This window comes from Syngnathus scovelli, chromosome 4, assembly GCF_024217435.2.
Source record: "Syngnathus scovelli strain Florida chromosome 4, RoL_Ssco_1.2, whole genome shotgun sequence".
NCBI classification, from domain to species: domain Eukaryota; kingdom Metazoa; phylum Chordata; class Actinopteri; order Syngnathiformes; family Syngnathidae; genus Syngnathus; species Syngnathus scovelli.
The window spans coordinates 16,214,891-16,235,315 of NC_090850.1; the positions used below are offsets into that span (position 1 = coordinate 16,214,891).

At 38.7% G+C, this 20,425-nt stretch overlaps 1 protein-coding gene across 3 annotated transcripts in view; it reads right to left on the minus strand.

The window, feature by feature from the left end:
* Positions 1-20,425, minus strand: part of csmd1a (CUB and Sushi multiple domains 1a) — a 286,478-nt gene that overhangs the window by 95,497 nt on the left and 170,556 nt on the right. For all 3 annotated transcript variants that reach the window (XM_049718437.2, XM_049718434.2, XM_049718435.1), the window contains 5 exons: positions 15,889-15,970; positions 14,191-14,315; positions 11,545-11,666; positions 977-1,080; positions 247-359 (listed from right to left, as the gene is read on the minus strand). In XM_049718437.2, coding sequence (XP_049574394.1) covers positions 247-359; positions 977-1,080; positions 11,545-11,666; positions 14,191-14,315; positions 15,889-15,970 — 546 coding nt within the window. The remainder of the gene's footprint in view (positions 1-246; positions 360-976; positions 1,081-11,544; positions 11,667-14,190; positions 14,316-15,888; positions 15,971-20,425) is intronic.

Below are 20,425 nucleotides of genomic sequence, written 5' to 3' on the forward strand. Positions count from 1 at the left end.
CAACTGATTGACTCATAATTCATTTATTACCATCTTGTAATTCACAGTTACACACGTTCTCACACACACACACACACACACACGCACACGCACGCACACACACACACACACAGATAGAGGGGAAATAAGAGGTTGTGTTTATGACTAACTGGGAGCATCAGCGATAATTTGACTTTCACACTGTTATGTGAGCTGTGTGTGCGTGCGCGTGCGACAAATAGTTCAAGGTGTTGCAGGAGTACATACCTTCATAGACTGCCTTGAAACCAGCAGAGCCAATTGTGTCGTCAGACTGCAGATGAAGCCACATCTGATTGGACAAGCTAACAATGATGTCAGGCACACTGGACCCTGTGAGTCTACACACAGACACATAAATAAATGGACACATTATTAGAATGGTAATTAGAATCCAACGATACTTTATCTTGGTGTGTCTATTCTGTGATTGATGAACCCTCAATGGGCCTACGCAATTTAACATTGAAGTGGGATATGTACATTTGATTGCCCTTGAGGAATTTGGTTTTGAAATTGGGATTTAAATTGTCAGAAAAATATACCACTAGTGTAAAAAAAAACCCTTTAAATTGTGGTCACAAATGTCATGCAAGAAGCAGGTGATCTTCAGAATAGTGGTCACCAAGTCTTTTTTCTAACATTCTGAAAGAAAGGCCAGTTAAAAGAACAACACGAGAAGACAAGCAGTAGAATATACACAGGAATTTACACAAACTCATATGCTATAATTCAAAAGATATTTTAAAAAAAACTATTGGAAAGGCTGCTGCTATTTGTGTCAATGCTGAAGAACTTGAGCTCTAACATGTCCACTTGAAAACAGCAAAACTCCAGCTTCAACACGTGTTGTCACTTTTTGTTTTGTTATTAATTTATTAATTATTAAGAATGTTAAAACGTTAGCAAACACAGTCCCTGCACTGGTGTGAGCATTTACAGTTTTAATATTACTTACACATAAAGTACCCGTCGAGAGTCTCCAATCTTTCCTCCGTCGCCCACTGTGAGTGTATCGTAGCCTCGTTCCAGGTCAAACTCTTCAAATGACAGCTTTATAACCTGTTGAAATCCGGACAAACTGTTAACCATTGAAAGGTAAAAACCAAAAGAAAAAAAAAGAAAAAGACAAAACCAAGAGCAAATGAAACATTTGTCATACATGAGAACAATAATAACCATAATACCGATTTGACAGACTGAAATATGACCTTTTATTTCATGGTGTGAAAATTGTTTCTCACTTAATTAAAATGACCTACAAGATGTAATCCAATTGAATTAATGGAGACATTTTGCAATCCAACACAATAAAAAAGATCAACGAGACAAAGCACTCACTTTTATTTGTCAACCTGCTCTTTTACATCCATAGTTCCAAATATGTCTTTGGAAGGCTCCACAGGGCTTGTGCAGCCCTCTGCTGTCTGAGCCAGACAAATTGACTGCTAAATGCTTTACTTGCAGGCACAAGGCTTCAGTTGCATGCATAGTGCACTGGATCATCAATCTACCGTGCACTCTAAAATGCTGTAATACTGGTATTCCATTATTTGCGGCTTGTCAATTATTTATTAGCTGTAAATCATACAAGTGAGAGCATGAAAGATGGAACATTTCTGCTGTGCTCGGGAAACCTCAAAGAGAGCAGAACTGGTCTCAGTCAAAGCCTCTGGTTGAATAGGTCTCTAGTGAAGCATGGGTATGAGATTGTGCATGAATATGACAAAACAAATGACATTACCCTCGATAAACTAAATTTGAAGTCAAATATGAATGTTCTGTGCGTAGAACCCACTATTTGTTTACTCCATTCCAAATGACAAAAAGAAAAACCTTTTTATTTTACAATTGGCATCTTAGCTTAATGGACACAGTCCAACAGATGAGAAACTGCAACGTGTTCGACGCATTTTTCCTTCTTACAAAACGCTGACTGCTACAGCCTCAGGCCATCTTTAATCAGCTAATAATAATTAATGACTCCTAATGTATCTAAGATGCAAAGCAACTTGAGAGTTATTATCTTGTGGTAACCAACAAAACACCATGACTGTAATGAAGTCATTTATGCATTTATGTTTCATTTTCAGGTGAGCGAACTAGTATTTTTCAAGACGAGATCGTGATGAGGAGAGTCGTGTGTGCAAAGAATAGCAGACAGTCAAATTGTTCTAATTCCTGTCACTGACTGGATGCAGTCATTCTTCAGGTCTAAGAGGGGTAAACTTCACAAAATGGAGTGTAACATTTAATGCAAGGGTTTAGAAAAAGTTCAGAAAGAGTACCATTATGTTAACACAAAGCCAACATAAAAAAAAAATGACCGTCAATTACAGTAATTATTATATTTCTCTCAGATTTGCCTGAATACATTGAGAGGTTTTCGATTATCTGTGAATGGACAAAATCGAGTGAATGTTTGATTTGTAATATATGTCAGAAGCATCGATTCGTTTACTCTGTGGCTCTCACAAACAGTCAATTAGCGCCGCTCTTGTCCGACAGTGATCCACAAACTACAAGCTGGATACTTTAAAGTGACCAATGATCCATAAATCTGCAGCAAAAACACTAAGTTACAATAAAATTAGAAGTTGTCTTAAAAAACGCTTTATTGCATTTTATTTCAGATTTCAAAGTAAACAATGTCTCAAGTGAGAGTGGCCAAGATACGCAACAATCGACAATTCACTTATGCAATAGTCTGTGCTGTCTTTATTTTGAACAATGGAAATCTGTTATTTAATTATGGTGTTAATTTAGAATTTTTAAATATCAAACAGGGCTTCTGCCCAGTGACAATTTACAATGCAGTGTATTTTGAAGTAGCTTCTAGTCTAATGCCTTACGAGTCAGACTACAATTACTCATAAAATACGGTTCAAAGTTACTTTGTTGAACAAATTCACTACTACATTCCGTTAAAGTAACCCTACATAGCATAAGCCCATTTTGCTACCATTGACAGTTGCGAGTCGTAGGAGAGAAAGAATTGACAAGGCTTAAAAACTACATTCCTCCCACCCACAGTGTCATTAGCATACACATATGAAGAATAATGCAACTTTGAAAAACACCTGATTCCAAACATTATAGTATTCACTAAAGTCACTAAACAACTGGTATTTACAGCTTGATCATGGTGAAAGGCATTTTCGAGAGCCCTATAAATCCTCTTTACAGTAGGTCAAGCAACCGGACTGAAATTTACAGTGGATACAAAATACACTGCCGACCAATAAGAGACAAACATATGGTAAACTTGAAACTACATGAGTTTTTTTTTTTTTTCATGTGTCTGACAATATGATTGTCAATATTAGCATTAACTGCTCTTCTTTACAAGAGTTAATTGTTTATCAGGTTCTCACTGGCTCTGGTTTAGCTACCGGCCAGGGAGCAGGAGGTGACCCTCGACAGATGGCTGTCCAATCATGAGGATAGCAATAGTTACACAATCATTAATTAAGAGTGTCTACCTGACTTGAATGTCAGTGAATCTTGTGGGGAAAAAAGGAACAAGGTAGACAAAATATGCCAGCATATATTTGTTGAGAGATACAGTGCACTTTCGCATCAATTTTTAGGTGTGCTTGTTAAGATACAATTAAAACAATATGTATAACCTAGCCAAATTTATTTTTTCTTTTTGTTTTGTTTTGTATTGTTAGGGGTTCTGTCTTTTCTGGCCAATCCACTCATTTATTTGATGAATAAACCAAGTAAATGTAAGGAGCTATAGTCACGCGATGATGCTGAAATGTAAAGTTGTGTGTCATCTTCATATGTATAAAATATTTTGTAACTAATAAAGAGACCAGTGAGTTTCAGTTACACAACTAAAAAAAAAAAAAAAAAAAAAAAAAAAAACACGAAAGAGATGTTTCACAGAAGTGCCCTGGACTCGATGAATACAATTTGCACCTAACGGAATGGAGCGGAACAGAGGGCTTTAATGCAACTGCATTAAAATCTAATCACAGTGATTGACATTCATAATTGATGACCAGTGTCACCAGACAAGCTGGCGCATTCAGCGGATGTCACCCGAGCAGAGACAAAAGATGAACGACGAGAAAAAGTTTGAGGTCGTCATGCACAGTAACACAATTACTTTTTGCAATAAGCAAAGGTTGTTTCTTTTAATTGTTGAAAATTGGTCATTGTGCCTCAAGGAGCTGCCTTTATATGATCTGACAAATAAAACTGACATGCTATGCTACATGAAAAAGCACCAAATCATTACAAAATGAATAATGAATAGACCAACATAAAAGGTATTGGATGGTTCATGTTTATTTGGTGTGGTATTGCCCTGAGGTGACCTTTGATTTGAATAGTGAAGAAGCAGATATCTACAGTTTAGTGTAATAAGTCTCTTGTTGAGGTGATCATGGAGTGCTATTGACTGGAAAGTCTAAACTATGTCTGAGGAACCGGGGCCAATTGTGATGCAATAGGTAAAAAAAAAAATGTTTTTAAAAAATTAAGTTGATTCCTTTCAGTAGCTAGCCTACTTTATTAAACCTTTTTCAGTTAGCACACACATACGTGGATGGATGGACGGATATTTCTTAATATATATTATTATATCATCTAATTATGGTATGTTTCTATTTCTTTCCATTTCCAACACCCACAACCTAATTTTTAACTTTCTGTCATAAAAATATTATGGGTGAGGGAATGAGGGTGCCAGACACATCTAATTCAGTAAATTATGGTCTATGGGATGGAAAATACAGTCCAAACCCTGAATATCTAAAAGCTTTGAATTGAGATAATGGGCTAATTAGGGCGCTATTAGGGTAGTCCATCATGAGCCAAGGGATTATTATGTATTTACTTCACACTTTAGTGGTGTATTCTGCTGAGTCAAAGCGAGCCACCGCAGTGGCAGTATGTGTTTTTCAATGTTTCCAACGTTTCCAATACAACAAAAATTATTATATCTCACTCGTGTGCTTTATTGTCACAGAAGACCAAAGGAGCTGCATTCTCAAAATTATCAAAGAGGGATATTAGATGTTACAAAAACTGTTACCAAGTCACAGCTCATAAAACTGCATCCAATCAGCCACTCTCATTGTACACTTGATAGGGGGGAGGCAGCAATGATGGCACTTAGTGCACTTAATGGCATGTAACCCAAACATCCGTGGAACTCATCTTCTATAAAAATAGAAAGGTAAATGGTGGGGACAAAAATTTACCAACACAAACACTATGCACGTACACACAGGAGGATTTGTTCCACAAAAAACACCAGAGAAAAAGCTAACAGTACTTTGGTGCCATCAGGTACAAGTGACCTGTCTTGACCTGAGAAAGTGGTAAAATAATATATGTATATTGATACAACATGGCTCTGATTATTTATCATTTTGTAGAATCAGACAAAAGAAATTCTGCTTTCTCTCTGTGGTCACTGACTTCACTGTTTACATTAGGTAAGATCTGACTGAATGTGTCCGGATTTTTGAGGACTGTGAGGAACAAATGATCCATGAATGAAAGTAAGCAAATGTATATTTGCAGAATAACACACACACTTACACACACGCACACGCACATTGATATGGATTCATTGGAAAAAGGCAGCAATGATTAAACACCTAATGAGTTATGCCTGTGAGCAGTCAAGCGTGGCTCAGACTTAAACAAAATAATTATCTTCTTGATACCGACAAATCCAGTGACTGACACGCACACACCGGTGCCCACTCACAGACACACACATGCACACACTCCTCTCTGTCCTCTCTTTTTCTGAATTGACTTGAGTGTTAAATATTGCCACTTCCAAGTTTTAAACATATTTGATCAAACATGTAAATAACTCTACAGTGTATAGTTTCAAACAAGATTTCTTAAAATACTACCAAATCACTGCAAATGAAATATCGAGCAGAGTTGGATGACATGATGACAAGCAGGTAGCACTACTTATAGACTATTTAAATTAAGACATCAAAAGGTAACAAAAAGGAACACATTGTTCAATAGCATCATTTGTCTTTGTCTTTACACTGTATCCAAGATGCAAATCATGTGGAATAATAGTCAGGGAGGACAAGGGACAACGAAATTCAGAGGTAAGGAAAGAGAGGTCGGCAGACGGATGATTGTTATTCATCTTAATACACGCTCATTTCCTTTCTTTGAATACTTTATTATCTCCTCTGGCCTTTTCTCGAACGGATCACATAAGGTCCAAGGGAGCATTTCTTCCTGGGCAACAACACTTCACAGCTTCAGTAGATGTGTTTAATCATCAGGAAAAGTCATTTTGATTATGCCCACAGAGGGTTTAGTGCAAAATATTATCATTATAATCAGAATGGTATTCGCAATATAGGATTATCTCGTGTTATTTAAAAGGAAAAGTCATAGAAGTCAGTGAAAAAAAAGTGTTTTCCCTGCATCTTGAAAATTAGACTTAGTACCACCAGATTAATGGAATCTGAACTCAATGAATAAAATGACTGAGATTAGTAAGGTTAGATAGTAAGCATTGGATTTCATTTACATTTTGTTTGAGTTTGTCGAGGGAATTTGCTTTTTATTTTAAGACTGTAATAGAACTGTAATGAGGTCAGTTTCAAGAGCCATGATAAACTTTGGGTTTGATTGGCAAAGTCAGATTGATTGTTTTACTGGAATATCAATTATTTAGAATTTGCGTATCTTCCTGTTGGTAGAGTAGCAACTACAAAGCTGTTTTGCTACCGGGTAGGTGAACAACCAGATGGAATGCACAACAGTCATTCAGCAGTCAGGCGATTGAACAGGTTGCAACGCAGGACCGTTATTCAGCAGCCACACCTAACATCAACGACAGAAATAGCAACCCCAAGGAGACAGGCGTACCAGAGATATAAATAGAGAGACTTAGAATTTATATCTTAAGAGGATTCAAGGTTAAATGTCTACATCAAACAAGAAAAGCCCGGTTGCCTCAATTCAACCAATGCATCTTATGTTGCAACATCTTGAACATCCATCAATTTATTTTTTTATACTGCTTTGACACAACAAGGTCGCGGGTAAGTTGAAACCCGTCCTTGTAAGATTTGGCTACGAGTGGGGTGGGCACAGCTTGGACTGGTTGCTGGCCAACACTTTTGGTGTTTTAACTGAGTGTGTTCTCGCTGCTGGCTAAGTTTATGTTTCCCAGTGAATATCCATTAGTATGTTTCTGTATTGGAAGAATGAGTCAACCAAAGTCACTTTGTTTTGTTGTTTGTCTGTAATCACGCTGCATTTTTATGAAGCTGATATGAAGAACAATGCATCCCACAAATGTTTTGTGAAACAAAGGAAATTGGTGTCAATAAAGTTGGTGCAAAAAAGCAGTGTCGCACAGTGAGCTACAATTACTTATAATTGTACTAAGTTCATTTTGTTTTTCCTTATTTAATCACTTCACAGGTTTCTTTTATATCAAACAAATGGTTTTAGGTTATTCACCTGACATGTTTCGGCGGTTTCTTCCGCCTTCATCAGAGTGTCACAGATGTGATGGTGACGCGTCTTTATCAGCTGATCGATCGACGAAGGCGCGGCTCACCTGTCAGATTTGACAGGTGAGCCACGCCCTCCGCTGTCCATTCACCTCTCCAGAATGCTGTTCCAGGTTTGAGAGAGCATATAGGCGCCCTCATCCCTGTTGATGGTTCTCGGGCCCCGCTTGCGGATCTCGATAGCCTCCCTGATCCAACGCTGATGTTTATTTTCTTCAGTGCGGATGACTCTGGCCTTCTCCCAGTCCATGATGTGGTTTTCTCTTTTACAGTGATCGGTTATGGCTGACTTGTAGTGCTCCTGTTCTGCTTGATCGATCAGCTGATAAAGACGCGTCACCATCACATCTGTGACACTCTGATGAAGGCGGAAGAAACCGCCGAAACATGTCAGGTGAATAACCTAAAACCATTTGTTTGATATAAAAGAAACCTGTGAAGTGATACAATTACTTATACTCCATCACAGACCCAATAGACGGATTGACTCAATTTGTTTCCGTCATCTGTAAAAGCATCTCTATTAATGTCTCCAGTCAACCGTACCAACATGGAAATGCAACATTTTCCATTCTGCCGCTCACCTTTCTTGTATAAAAGGGCTGGCTAAACACTTAGCCTCGTTTGGCTCATCTATACTTTCAGCCTCTTTCCTCTCTCTATTTGCTCAATGACTCTGGTCCCAGCTTGCTCTCATTTTGCATCCCCTCTTTCTAGTTACACTATTTAGTGGAGGAAAAAATGAAGAGGGGATATGCAGATGCTAAAGGAGTGGCGCAGAAGATGGAGGGATGGGTGGTGGATAAAGGAGGGGTAATGGAAAATGAGGCAAGTGCATTGTAATGGGAACAGCGACGGGAACAAGTCGAGAGCGAGGACAGGGGAGAAAAGATGGGATATGTGATCAGACATGAAGAGAAGATAATAGTGTCAGGGAAACTGGAAAGACTTGAGATGTTGTAACGAAGCCTATGAATTATTCATGCCGATACAACAATGACTCAACAACAAAGCTGCCTTCACAAAATTGTGGAGGTGTGGTGACCTTGAGCTCAGCAGTGGAGAATCATAAGGAAGAATGAACAACACTTCAACTGGCTCCAAACTATATCAGACTGACGTGAGGGTAGTACAGTCAGTCCAGTGGTATCTTTATAAATACTGAATGATCACCTTTGATCAATAATTGCTAGAATGCGTATTCAAATTCCGTTTGCCAATTGTTCAGTTCTTTGTTCTTTTGGAACGGCAGCAAAAAATTAATCATCAACGAATCAAAATACTATTCTCATGTAAAAGAATTTAGAGGGGGGGAGGGACACAAAAAATATCCGTGTTTATGTTGATTTAGTTTAGATTATATTTGTCATGTTCTCATGTCCTTTGTCCCTTTTTACACGTCTGTCTTGTTAGGGTTTTGTATCCACCTGTTCTCGTCAGCCTGGTCCCTTTTGTCTTCCAATCAGCTCCTGTAGGCACTCGTGCCTTGTGTTCCTACTTGTCTCATTAGTTTTCTTGTATTTAGTTCCCTGGTTTCTTTCAGGACTTGTCTGGTATTGTCCTTGTCTGATTATATTATTTGTTGTGGTGCACCTGTCTTTGTGTCACACATAGGCCTCTTTCTAACTAGCTCAATGGCAAAGCTAGGATTAGGGGTTGCAAGGATAGCTCAAGAGGGCTGCAAAACAAACAAAATAACTATTAATCCCAAGAACTTCTTCAGAAAAAAAATCTGAAAACACTCAAAAGTCAATTATGTGGCCTAGCACCTGGGGGTGCAAGCATATTTCAGTTTGGGGGGAATAGGGTATCAGTGTCCCTGCAGCCCAGCCTCTAGCTCCACCAGTGAGCTACCTTGCTGGATTAATTAAAATGAGCCTACGCCAATCAGATCTCCAAAAAAAAAAAAAAAGGTGGATCTGATGTACTCCGCCACCTTTCCTGCTTTGTTGTTTGCACAAAAACAAGAAACTGCCCAACAAAGCATAAACACATTATAGCCTGCAGACTTAATTTTTTCTTGTGTCTGACACAGTGCTACTCTGGCCGAGCACTTTGACGTTCGTATGTGGTCCGTACATGAGCGACTATTAAATTATTTTGTTACCTAGGAAGGTATAAAAAAGATATACGGAAACCATGAAATCAATATATGGCAACTAATAAAAGTCAGAGAAAATACTTCTCAATTGAAAAGACATTCCAAAAACTATGTCTTTTGAAACTATCTTCTACCTGAACATAAAGCTCAACCAGCGACACATGGGTGGTGGATGGTCCTTTTATGACTTTTACTAGTCTGACACTGGACACATGCTAGGGCGCTTGATTGTAAAGAATGTCCCTTAAATTAAATGGCAACAGTTAAAAGAAACAAGTGGCAATGTGTCCCAAGCTGATGTTAACTCTCAGCAAGAGTCCATTATCGTACACACCGGCCTGCCAGACACCTCGCCATAACGTTAGCATAAATGGAACTTAAACCGAGGCCTCCTTTATGCGGAGAATGCACCGGTAAGGATCTGAGAGGAATTCATTGATGCCCTCGCCAACATGCAAGACTGCCTTTATTCAAATGCACCGAGGAGTCAATCTACCACCAAGTTCTTCAGTGGTGTTCCGTGCAAGACTAAGCCTGGTGGCTGCACCTCACAGTCCTGTCAACTCAAGAAGGAGATTCTCTTTGACACCCCAATAACACCCCAGGATGTCTTTGGCACAGCTGTCATGTCAATGCAAAAGATGTGTGAGGACAAAGAGAAGGAGGATCAAGCCCCGAAGTTGTGTTTGCCAAGAAAGTCATCCATCATCTCCCCTTCAGCTCAATCCAAACTTTCGCCTCGGCTGTGGTATATTTACCTCAGAACCTATAGCATCTAAATACTGCCCAAAGGCTTGCATCTCCATGGGCAGTCTTATCCTCGTGCTCATCCTCAGACACCCTGCACCATTAACCAATGCAAGATAGGATTTTGGTGCGTTTATATATATGCAGTTCTGTACACAATGATCATAGCAATTTAAGTACAAAGAAACAAGTGAGAAAAAAAAAAACAATTTTGATCACATATCCTATGATGGAAATCTAGGCTTAAACAGTGAGATGACCTGTCAATGACGACTCAAAAAATACCGCTGTTGATGATCTGAGACTCATTATGGGAAGTAGTTATTTGTCTTAGTTTTAAGGCCGTGAGTTCTTATACGGGCTGATTGAAAACCCTGTCAAAAATGTTAAATTACATACCAGATCTAACTTCAGAATTGGATATTAGGATTTGCAGCGTAAATAAATTTTTCATTCTAACACAAATGGAAAGTTTAAGTACAAGAAGGCAAAAATGTAATAAAAAATGAACACCTTTTTACCCACCCATACATGTTCTATTTAAAAGTATTAGAAGAGTGTGATCAATTGCTTAATTTTGATTATAATAAAATATTCTTTTCTTCTTTTCTCTACTCAAAATGTTAGTTTTTTTTAAATCTTATTTTCAGTCAGCTAAAATAAAAGAACTGGCCTCGTTGTTCAAATTCTAAGAGTAGTGTATGTGTAAATGTTTGGCATTTATGATTAAGTGGTTTAAGAAATATAATAATAAAGGGAATGGGGGCTCGATGGAACACTGGTTAGCACGTCCGCCTCACAGTTAGGAGGGTGCCGGTTCGATTCCACCTCAGACTCTCCCTGTGTGGAGTTTGCATGTTCTCCCCGTGCTCGCATGTTCATGGGTTTTCTCCGGGCACTCCGGTTTCCTTCCACATACCAAAAACATGCTTGGTAGGCCAATTGAGCACTCCAAATTGCCCCTAGGTGTGAATGTGAGTGTGGATGGTTGTTCGTCTCTGTGTGCCCTGCAATTGGCTGGCAACTGATTCAGGGTGTCCCCCGCCTACTGCCCGATGACTGCTGGGATAGGCTCCAGCACGCCCGCGACCCCCGTGTGAACAAGCGGGATAGAAAATGGATGGATGGATGGATAATAAGGGGGGGACTCACCTTTGCAGAATCCAATGCAGTGATTACCCAGACACAGTGAGCATTGTTTTCATACTGGACAGGGTAGTTAGGAGATGTAATGATCCCTCTCGGCCCCCGTAGGTTGCTACCACAGGTACGGGCTGAAGGCAAAAGACAGTAAACAGACATTTTACACCTCAAATAAAGGTACCAATGGAAATCCAGAAAGGTAACATCAAAATGTTCAGCAAAAGATTGCTGGGGTTTCATTGTGGCTACTGAACATGAGCATTTTGAATTATTACAATCAAGAATGTGCAAAAACCATGATTGGTCAATCATACCAACTGATGAAATTATACACCAATTTCATCAGAGGTTAAATAAAAACATACATGCAATTATTATGATTAGGATTATAAAATAGCAGCAGCAACACCAACAATAACTGATAATAATAATAAACAAAATCAAATCACATTAGAAAATGATTTAGCAATAATAACAGTAATAATAATTAGGTCATATGTAAACAAGCCCTTTGCCATTGGTGATGATACCATGCCAATGACAAACATTTGCTTTGGAAGCGTACAATCAAGAGAACAAACAAGGCACTCTCAGAGCTGGAAATAGAAAACATTATCCATTTATGTCGCTCATTTTGTCGAAATTGCATATTGAACTAAAAAAGGATATTTAAGACTTGTCGTCATTATAGGCATTGTTTTCTTTCCATTCGTGTAAAAAAAATCACAATACAGATTCAAGCAGTTGCATAAAAGCAAAGAACAAAATGTCTTTTGAATAGTGACCTATTAAGAGACATTCATCAGTGAAAAATGATTTTAGGAATAAAACGTTAAGAGGAAATGAGTGATGTAGGAAGGGCAGAAGGTTAGAAAGAGACAGAAAAAGACTGAAAGAGAAGAGGACTTCAGGATGACTGCTCTGACTGTTAATTAGAAAAAGAGAGCTGAAACACACTGTGGTGTATGCGCACACACACACACGTGCACGCAAACTCGCACATTAATGGCTATTCATTCCACAGATAGGCTTCTAATTAACAGTTGGGCCTCAGAGGAGAATTGAGAAAGCTCATGGGCTGGAGTCCCTGGAGAGGGCCAACACCAGACCAGACGCACTTAGCATAGCCGTTTCAGTTCGATCATTTTGTGAGTTTGTATCAGCGCATCAAAGCACATGAAACACCCTGACTTGGAAGTTGGAGAGGCAATCCACCCCTGTTGACAAAACAAGCAATTAATCACACAATGTGGTCATGTGCTTATTGCGTTCAAGACAATACAAAACACTGTCTGATTCCCATTGTGCAACTTTTGTCATTTGTGAATGTCTCAGACGAGTGAACAGTGAAACGAGCATGTGTATTTTACCTTCGAATTACCAAGATACAATACAAAATCTGTATTCAAAATGTGTCCCAATAATGACAAGATATAAAATTGGCTGGCAATTTGATGTAATATTAATTAAAAATTTGCAACGGTATTGTTGAAGACGGGGAAAAAAAGTGATGGTATTTTTGAAGGGAGAAAAACAAAAACAATTCTTCGTTCTATCTGTCCACATCTCACTCGCCCTGCAAGCGCTTTGTCTCCTCCTGACAAGAGTGGCCGGTATCATGAGGGCCAGCGAGTCTCTGCAGCCACACACTGACTTCTAGACACAAACCAGACCCACAAACACAGTGTAATACAATGTGACAGGAATCTTACAGTATGTGTCTGAGCGTGGGGAGCATGACCGTCAAACGGACACACATACGCACACACAGCTCAAGGCAAAGACTGCTGCAGAGGTGTGTGACACCATCCTTTGGATACATGCTGTCAATGTGGGCGTGTGTATCCCTGTGTGTATTTTGCTTTGTGTATGCCAGCTGTCTGTCTTTCCGATGCGGAGCAATAAAGGCAACAGGGTATTGTCAGTAAGTACGTGGGCAGTGAGAGCCCCTGCATCATTGCTTTGACACTCACGCTGCAAGTGGCCGTGCAATCAGCAAAGCACCGAATGTAAATGATATCATGTTTCTGTAATATTAGCAGCGCAAATAATAACAATAAACCAATGTCAGTCTCACAAAAACAATGGATTCCTCAAAATCCACTCCTACAATGAATGGTATGAATGTTAGGCCATTGGTGCGCTGACCAATAAAAAGTAATGCAAGCCAAGAGTGATGTGTGTATACACATTGTAATAAGATTTGCCTGAAACGTGCTTTGATAATGTGATTACATACATACATAGAAATAAATTATAGTATCTCTTTTAGTTATCGTCAGAGAGGTAAAAAATAGTTTGTGTACTTTTGTGATTGTAGGTTGGTGCCGTGAACTACACTCAATGTTATTGTGATTACCATTTTTCAGATAACAAGAAAGATATTTGACCACAATAGTAAAATTCTTGAATTAATACGGCTCTAACATTGTTAATCAATATTGGGAATTGTTGCTCTTGTGTGAGACCTTTCTAATGTCCATCCTCTCCATGGAGAGGATCAACAATTTCTCCTAGGTAAAATAATCATTTTGAAAATGTCCTTAATTGTCTTATCAAAATTCGCGGTGGGATACAGTCCAGGTACAGTACAGGACAGTAAATCATGTCTTCGATGACGGTTTCATGGAGGTGACGGCAGGTGTTAAAACCTACTTCTGCAGATGGGCCTATGGTCACTCCAAGCAGCCAGCGTGTCCGTCACTCTCTGACACGTGATACTTTTGGATCCTTGAAGAACATAGCTGTCATCACAACTGAATTGGACGCTGGAGCCGATTCTATTTTGAGAGACAAAACAGAAGCAATGTCAAACACAGTCATGCTATTGTGTGAGATTTGCCAGCATTGGCGGTCGTCTTACAAAAAGGGTATGAGCATTGTGTGTCTTTGGTGGGGTCGGGGATCTGCCATTCGAGCTTTTACCGCCACTGATGTTCAAAGATGTCTTATAAATTGAAGTCTATTCAAACATGAATCGATTTGCAAACAATTACAGTACCAAGTACATATTCATTCTAAATGGGTGAGCTACTGCCTGCTTTCCTCTGCTCACACTTGTGTTTTCAGTTCTTATTTTAAGATCCCAGTACTTTGTCTCTTGTCCCTCGTCAGTTTTTTCAACTCACTAATGCTTTAGACATCCTGCTGTCTTATATGTGAACGGGACATTCAGCCATGTCAGCACAAGTCCACATGACGTCTTGCCTAAAAAGCTCAATGTCTCTTCCCTGCTGAAAGACAACCGTTTACCTCTTGGCACAGATTCGACAGTAGCTCCTCGTTGTTCAGGGGCTCCACCCTGTTGTTAAACACGATATTGCGTACACATCTCTCTGTGATCATGCAGAGTAAACAACTTACATACAAGTACTGGCCAAGAAATGTGCAGCAACAGGCGCAGCTGTGTATGTATTGTGTATTAAAACTAATTAAATTTGATTTTTGTCATATACGTGTTCTCATGCACAACATACTCTGTTCTTTCATTCTCATCACAAATAAAAGTTTCTTCTCCTCAGTGCTTGATAAGTGGATACGAAGGCCAAAGCTCACCAATTACATCCACACAGCCTTGACATGTATGCACACTTAAACTACACGTGCATATGTTGGTAGTAACCTTTCACTAACGCACAGGCTCTAATAATAGTCGCATTACATTTGTGCAGCCATAGTAACTAATGACAGTGAAGAACAGCAGGAGCAGGAGAATAAAAGATGATTATCATTTAAACGTTTTTGGGCCCAAAAAAAATCCTTCCTTGAGTCTTTTGTAATTACAAGACAAGACTATCAGCTCCAGATGCTATGCTCTGAGGATAATTGCATCATACAAGAGGATCATGAATTGTCTCCTTTTACTGCTGGTTGACACAAACACATCTAGTGAATGAGTCATCAAATGATTTAGTTTGTTAGTCATTCATGTTGCTCCAATCACCCTTTTCTGACACATTAAACCCATTTGCTTGTTGCTACAACATGAACAATATGAAGAGGAAGGAAGAGGCGGAAGGCAGCAAGCCTCGGCCATATTTTGCTATAAGGAATTCAAAATCTATAGTTATTTTTATCCCACTGGTATGACGGCTGGGATAGGCTAATGTGGCCCCTAAAAATACATTAATGAAGGTAATATGAATTTAATTGAAATTTGTTTTTCCATAAGTGAGTATCAATTTAATAGCAGTTTGCATTAAGGAGCTCTCAGTTTCATAAAGGTCAGTGACCACATTGTGTAAAACACCTTTGCGAATCATTTAATGCAGATGCATTATTCATTTTCAACAGAAAATGTTTCTTGTATACATTATCTCAGGATGCTTGGAAAATAATGAAAGGTGGACTCACTGGAAGGTGGATCCCATCCTCTTGCCATTGTCGGGGACTCCAGGATCTGGACACACATCTCCAGCCAAGCCACTTTGACTCACTGGGAGAAAAAAAAAATGCATTCATTACCATTAACAGACACCAAGAAAGCAATGCTAATGTATATAGTATGTGTGAAATGGAAAGAGTTAGTCTCCCGGAGCCTAAATTTCTCTTTTTTTTTCTGATTTCAGTTTTGTCCTAGAATTAATTAAAAAAAATATTGTCTGCCCAGCTGTGACAATGAACCTTAACTAATGATATACGTATAAATGTCAACATTTATAAACCATGCATCCCCAACATATAAAAACTCCAACATTAAAAAATCAAACAAAAAAAAAAACAGCTTGATGTATTTTTTCTCTGACATAGTTGTACTAATAACTTACAGTGTGGCTTTTGGTTGGGGGTTATTCCTATTAATTAAAATACTTTTGTATACCGCTTGATTGTGGTGCATCCATGCATCACTGTGCTGCACCAAAGTGAACAAAACCCCACAATTTTAAAGCAAAAGCAAAAGCACTAAGGAAAGCTATGAAACGTTGACAAAAAGCCAACGCGACGGTAGCAGTCAAAAGGCATGTCTTCATCTGCCAGAAGTCATGGTGAACATGATGTGTTGAAAAGTATCTCGGTACATTTACAGAGATTTGAAATTCAAAATAAAACACATCTTGTCGACCACAAAAGGAGGAGAAGAAGAGTTTGGGTCCCCCGATAAAAGCAGAAGCTAAAGTAACTGTTACTGAATGTGGCAGCGTGAACAAATGTTTTTTTTTAGGAGACATTTGACAATTCTTTGAAAGGAAATCACAGCTATTTCTAACACATCAGTAACGGTTCCAAAATATGAGTGTGACGGTGATTCGGCGTGCACAAAACCAGCCTTCTTCCTCTTCAAAAATGGACAAATGAGCAGCTCTGAGGAGGTGATAGCCTGACTACAAATCCAAGTGAAAAACAAATCATTCAATGTTATTAAGTTTCTAATTTTTTTGATGAAAATATGTGATGAGTTGCTTGATAATTACTGATTACTAATTAATATTTTTCTGAGCAAAAAGCAACAGGCAAATGAGGATGTAATAATCAACATAAGCCATGTCTTGACAATTTTCTTAAAGAAGGACTTAAAAATTTCTGTATGACCTGAAAGTAGTTGCCCAAAAAATAGTTGAATAAAATCGCCCTTCACATGTCCCACATTGTACCTCTTTATTTTGATTTTAAATACTCGGCCGTGTTCGTTGGAAAAACAACCAATTAAAAACAAACTAGAACCAAAGATAGACAACACGACTGACGAGGTGTCAATCAATCTCGTGCGCTCACAAGCACACTCAAAAAATGCTCACTGTCTATTTCTACTGCTTTTTCCACAGAAGAACAGCAATAACACGATGGCAGCAATAATAGTAACACAAAAACAATGAGGGAATGGAGGGGGAGCGTTTTGTTTTTCAACTTGAAAGTTTACTTCTTAAACTCTCTCCTCACCCATACCTTATCGGAAATGTACACAGCAATTCGGATGTTTCAGAAATGCAGGCATCAAAGATGAATGGGCGATTTTCTGCATTTGCGTGCTGTGGGTTGTGAGTGAATTGACAATTTGTATGCATGTTTGTGTGGGATATGGTGCAAACAGAACAAGCTGTCTTGCAGCTCCACCGTGGTTTTGATGTTCTTTCCAAAAACACATCACACATCCGGAAAACACACACTCAGCCACATTCCTCTCATCCCTTTCACCCTCACTCATGTTCAAATGACATTCATTGGCATCCTTTAACAAGGTTCATTTGCCAAATACGGCTCATTCAAACAGCATGAGATTGTAATAGAGAAAAAGCTGGGCCGTTTTCAAAAATTCTCAAACTGACTTAATCCCATATTTGCACTTAAAAGACCATTTGCCATTGAAATACAAGATTATGATGCATCATGTTGTTTCCATATCTTCAAAGTGTCTTTCCAGACCTTTCATCTTTACAACTTAACTCTCTAGGAAATCATAGAAAGTGATTAATTTTCTGTTTGGTGTCGATTTATGTACACAGCAACCATACAGCAGATCACTCCAACCGTTTAAATCAAGAATGCTTACTCTTGCATTTGATTTTTTTTTGGATGGTGGACTAATTTACATCGGATTAGTAATAATTGCATTGTGAAAATCAATAACTGCATTTAGAGACCACCATAAAGCTGCACACAAAAATAATTAATAAACATCAATATCAGTGTTAAAGTTGAATTTTGACTGAATTGATTCTTTATTTTAGCGAATTTATGAGCACTTCAATGCAGCAAATAAAATACAATTTCAATGTTAAAGTTGAATTTTCATTTGTTTTATTTCAGTGGTCAGTAAATAATTTCATCAAGTGGGGTTAATGTTTTTTGAAGTTATTTGTTTAATTTAAGAATTATAACAATAATGGGAATATATATATATGTATAGCAAATTAGGGTTCAGTGTCTTGCTCAAGGACACTTGGTCATGGTCACGAGTGTTTAGGATCAAACCTGAGTAGGGAGACAACCACTAAGCCACGCTGCCCCATGGCAAAATGGGTGCTAATTAGTAAAAACACTAATTAGTAAAAAAAATAATAATAATAAGTGTCTTTGTTTTACTTGGTAGAAATTTTAACATAGGTGTCACGGTCGGGTGGAGCATGGAGCAGGACGACCAAGTGCAGCTTGGACCAGGGTTTATTGGTGAACTCAAAAAAGGCAAAAAGACACATAGTGGAGCAGTTGGGGACGAGACGTGACAATAGGTCCGATATAACCACCCATACGCAGTATGATCCTATTAACATGACACTGCGCTAATGGTGTTGAGCCCCAGAGCAGGTTTAAGGGCTTGAGGCCACCTGACTCAACGGTATGCTGGGAGTGCTAAGTAGAACAGAATCTCCGCAGCAACTAGTTCAATTTTCGGCATTTTTGACAACGGCTGGAATAGTTAATTTGTAATAAAAAGAAAAAAGTCCTTAACAAAACATTTACCGATTTCACCTAGCTACCCTGGCCATGATGAAGTTGGCAAGAACTATGGCGCAGTGATATGGATGGATGCTTTGTCGAAGTAACAGATGTGGTGGGCCAGTGGTTTTGTGGGATGTCATTAAGTATTTATTGTCACCACAAAATAACTAGTCTGTGAGTGGTAGTACTGTAGTAACGTAGATTTATGACACTTGTAACATCTTCAGTTGTGCTTCATGACTCCGATTCATGCTGATGCTCATCCATTGAATCTTATTTGTTGTCATATGAATTCAGTTCAGTACAGGTACTCATTTGGTGATTGTATGATTGAAAAGTGTAGTGTAAAATTCAGTTGTGCATACAATTATCAAAATAGATAAACAGCAAAAACGCGAGACGGTCTGTGTGTGTGTGTGGAATAGCCTGAAAGTGTTCCTGTTAAGAACTCGAGCTGCTCTTCAGATTATAGACAGAGAGTTTGTGGAATGTGTGTAGTTTTTAGATTCACTGGATGCCTTTCATCCACTATTCCTCCTATTCCGCAGGTCAGTCAAGTTGAAGACTAATGTCTAGTCGCTTGTCTGACATCTGCTCATGGAACACACCAGCCACTTAATCGCCACATAAAAACACAGATGCACGCCGAAAGCAATTTACAATAAAGCAAACTAGTAGATGGGAGAAAACACCTGGTTATTACACCGACTGGAAATGAAAAACTAAAGAAAATATGGCCTTGCTGGACTCTCATTTGCTGTCATAAAAGCTTCCACTCTTCTGAGAAGACTTTCTACATAGTTCTCAGTTGTTTCATCCTTTCATCCAAAAGTCAATTTCTTAGGTCAAAGACAGTGATTAATGAGGTTGGGGTCAGGGGATTTCATGGTCTGCCACAACAAACCCATCAAAAGCATGCCTGCGCATGTGCTAGGAACAAAAGAGGGTCCGAATAGTTAGCTTTGGAAGCACAAACACAAGATTCTCAAACTTTTTACGCTACTGCTTATATCAGACTGCTGTATGGTAGGCTAAAGGCTGTTTTAATTAGATGGTTAGATGATGATTCATATGCACTCCATTTTGCTAATAGCTAAAACTCATCATCGTTCAATGCGTTGATATAATAATTATAAATTGCATGAAAACTGCACACCTTGCTATACAGCTAAGAGATTTCTGCAGGGAGTCATAATGCACTGTTCAATTAAATTGGCCTCTGTTTTATAATGCTTTAATGGTGATTGTGTTTCCCTGTGACCTCCATCCGCTAACATCCAAGACCCCTTGACCCAGTGTGCAATGCATTGTTTGTCCAGTTTAAGGCTCCACTACAACAGTGCTATTTCTTTTAATGAGCAGTGGACCCGGAGTGAGAAATTAAACTCCTCGAAGCTTGAAGCATCCTGGGACAACACGTTCAATCGTTATTATCCTTATTCGTTGGCATCGTATTATTACAGATAGCGAGCATGTTTTCTTCTGTGCATTTGTAATTTAGTGCAATGGTTTC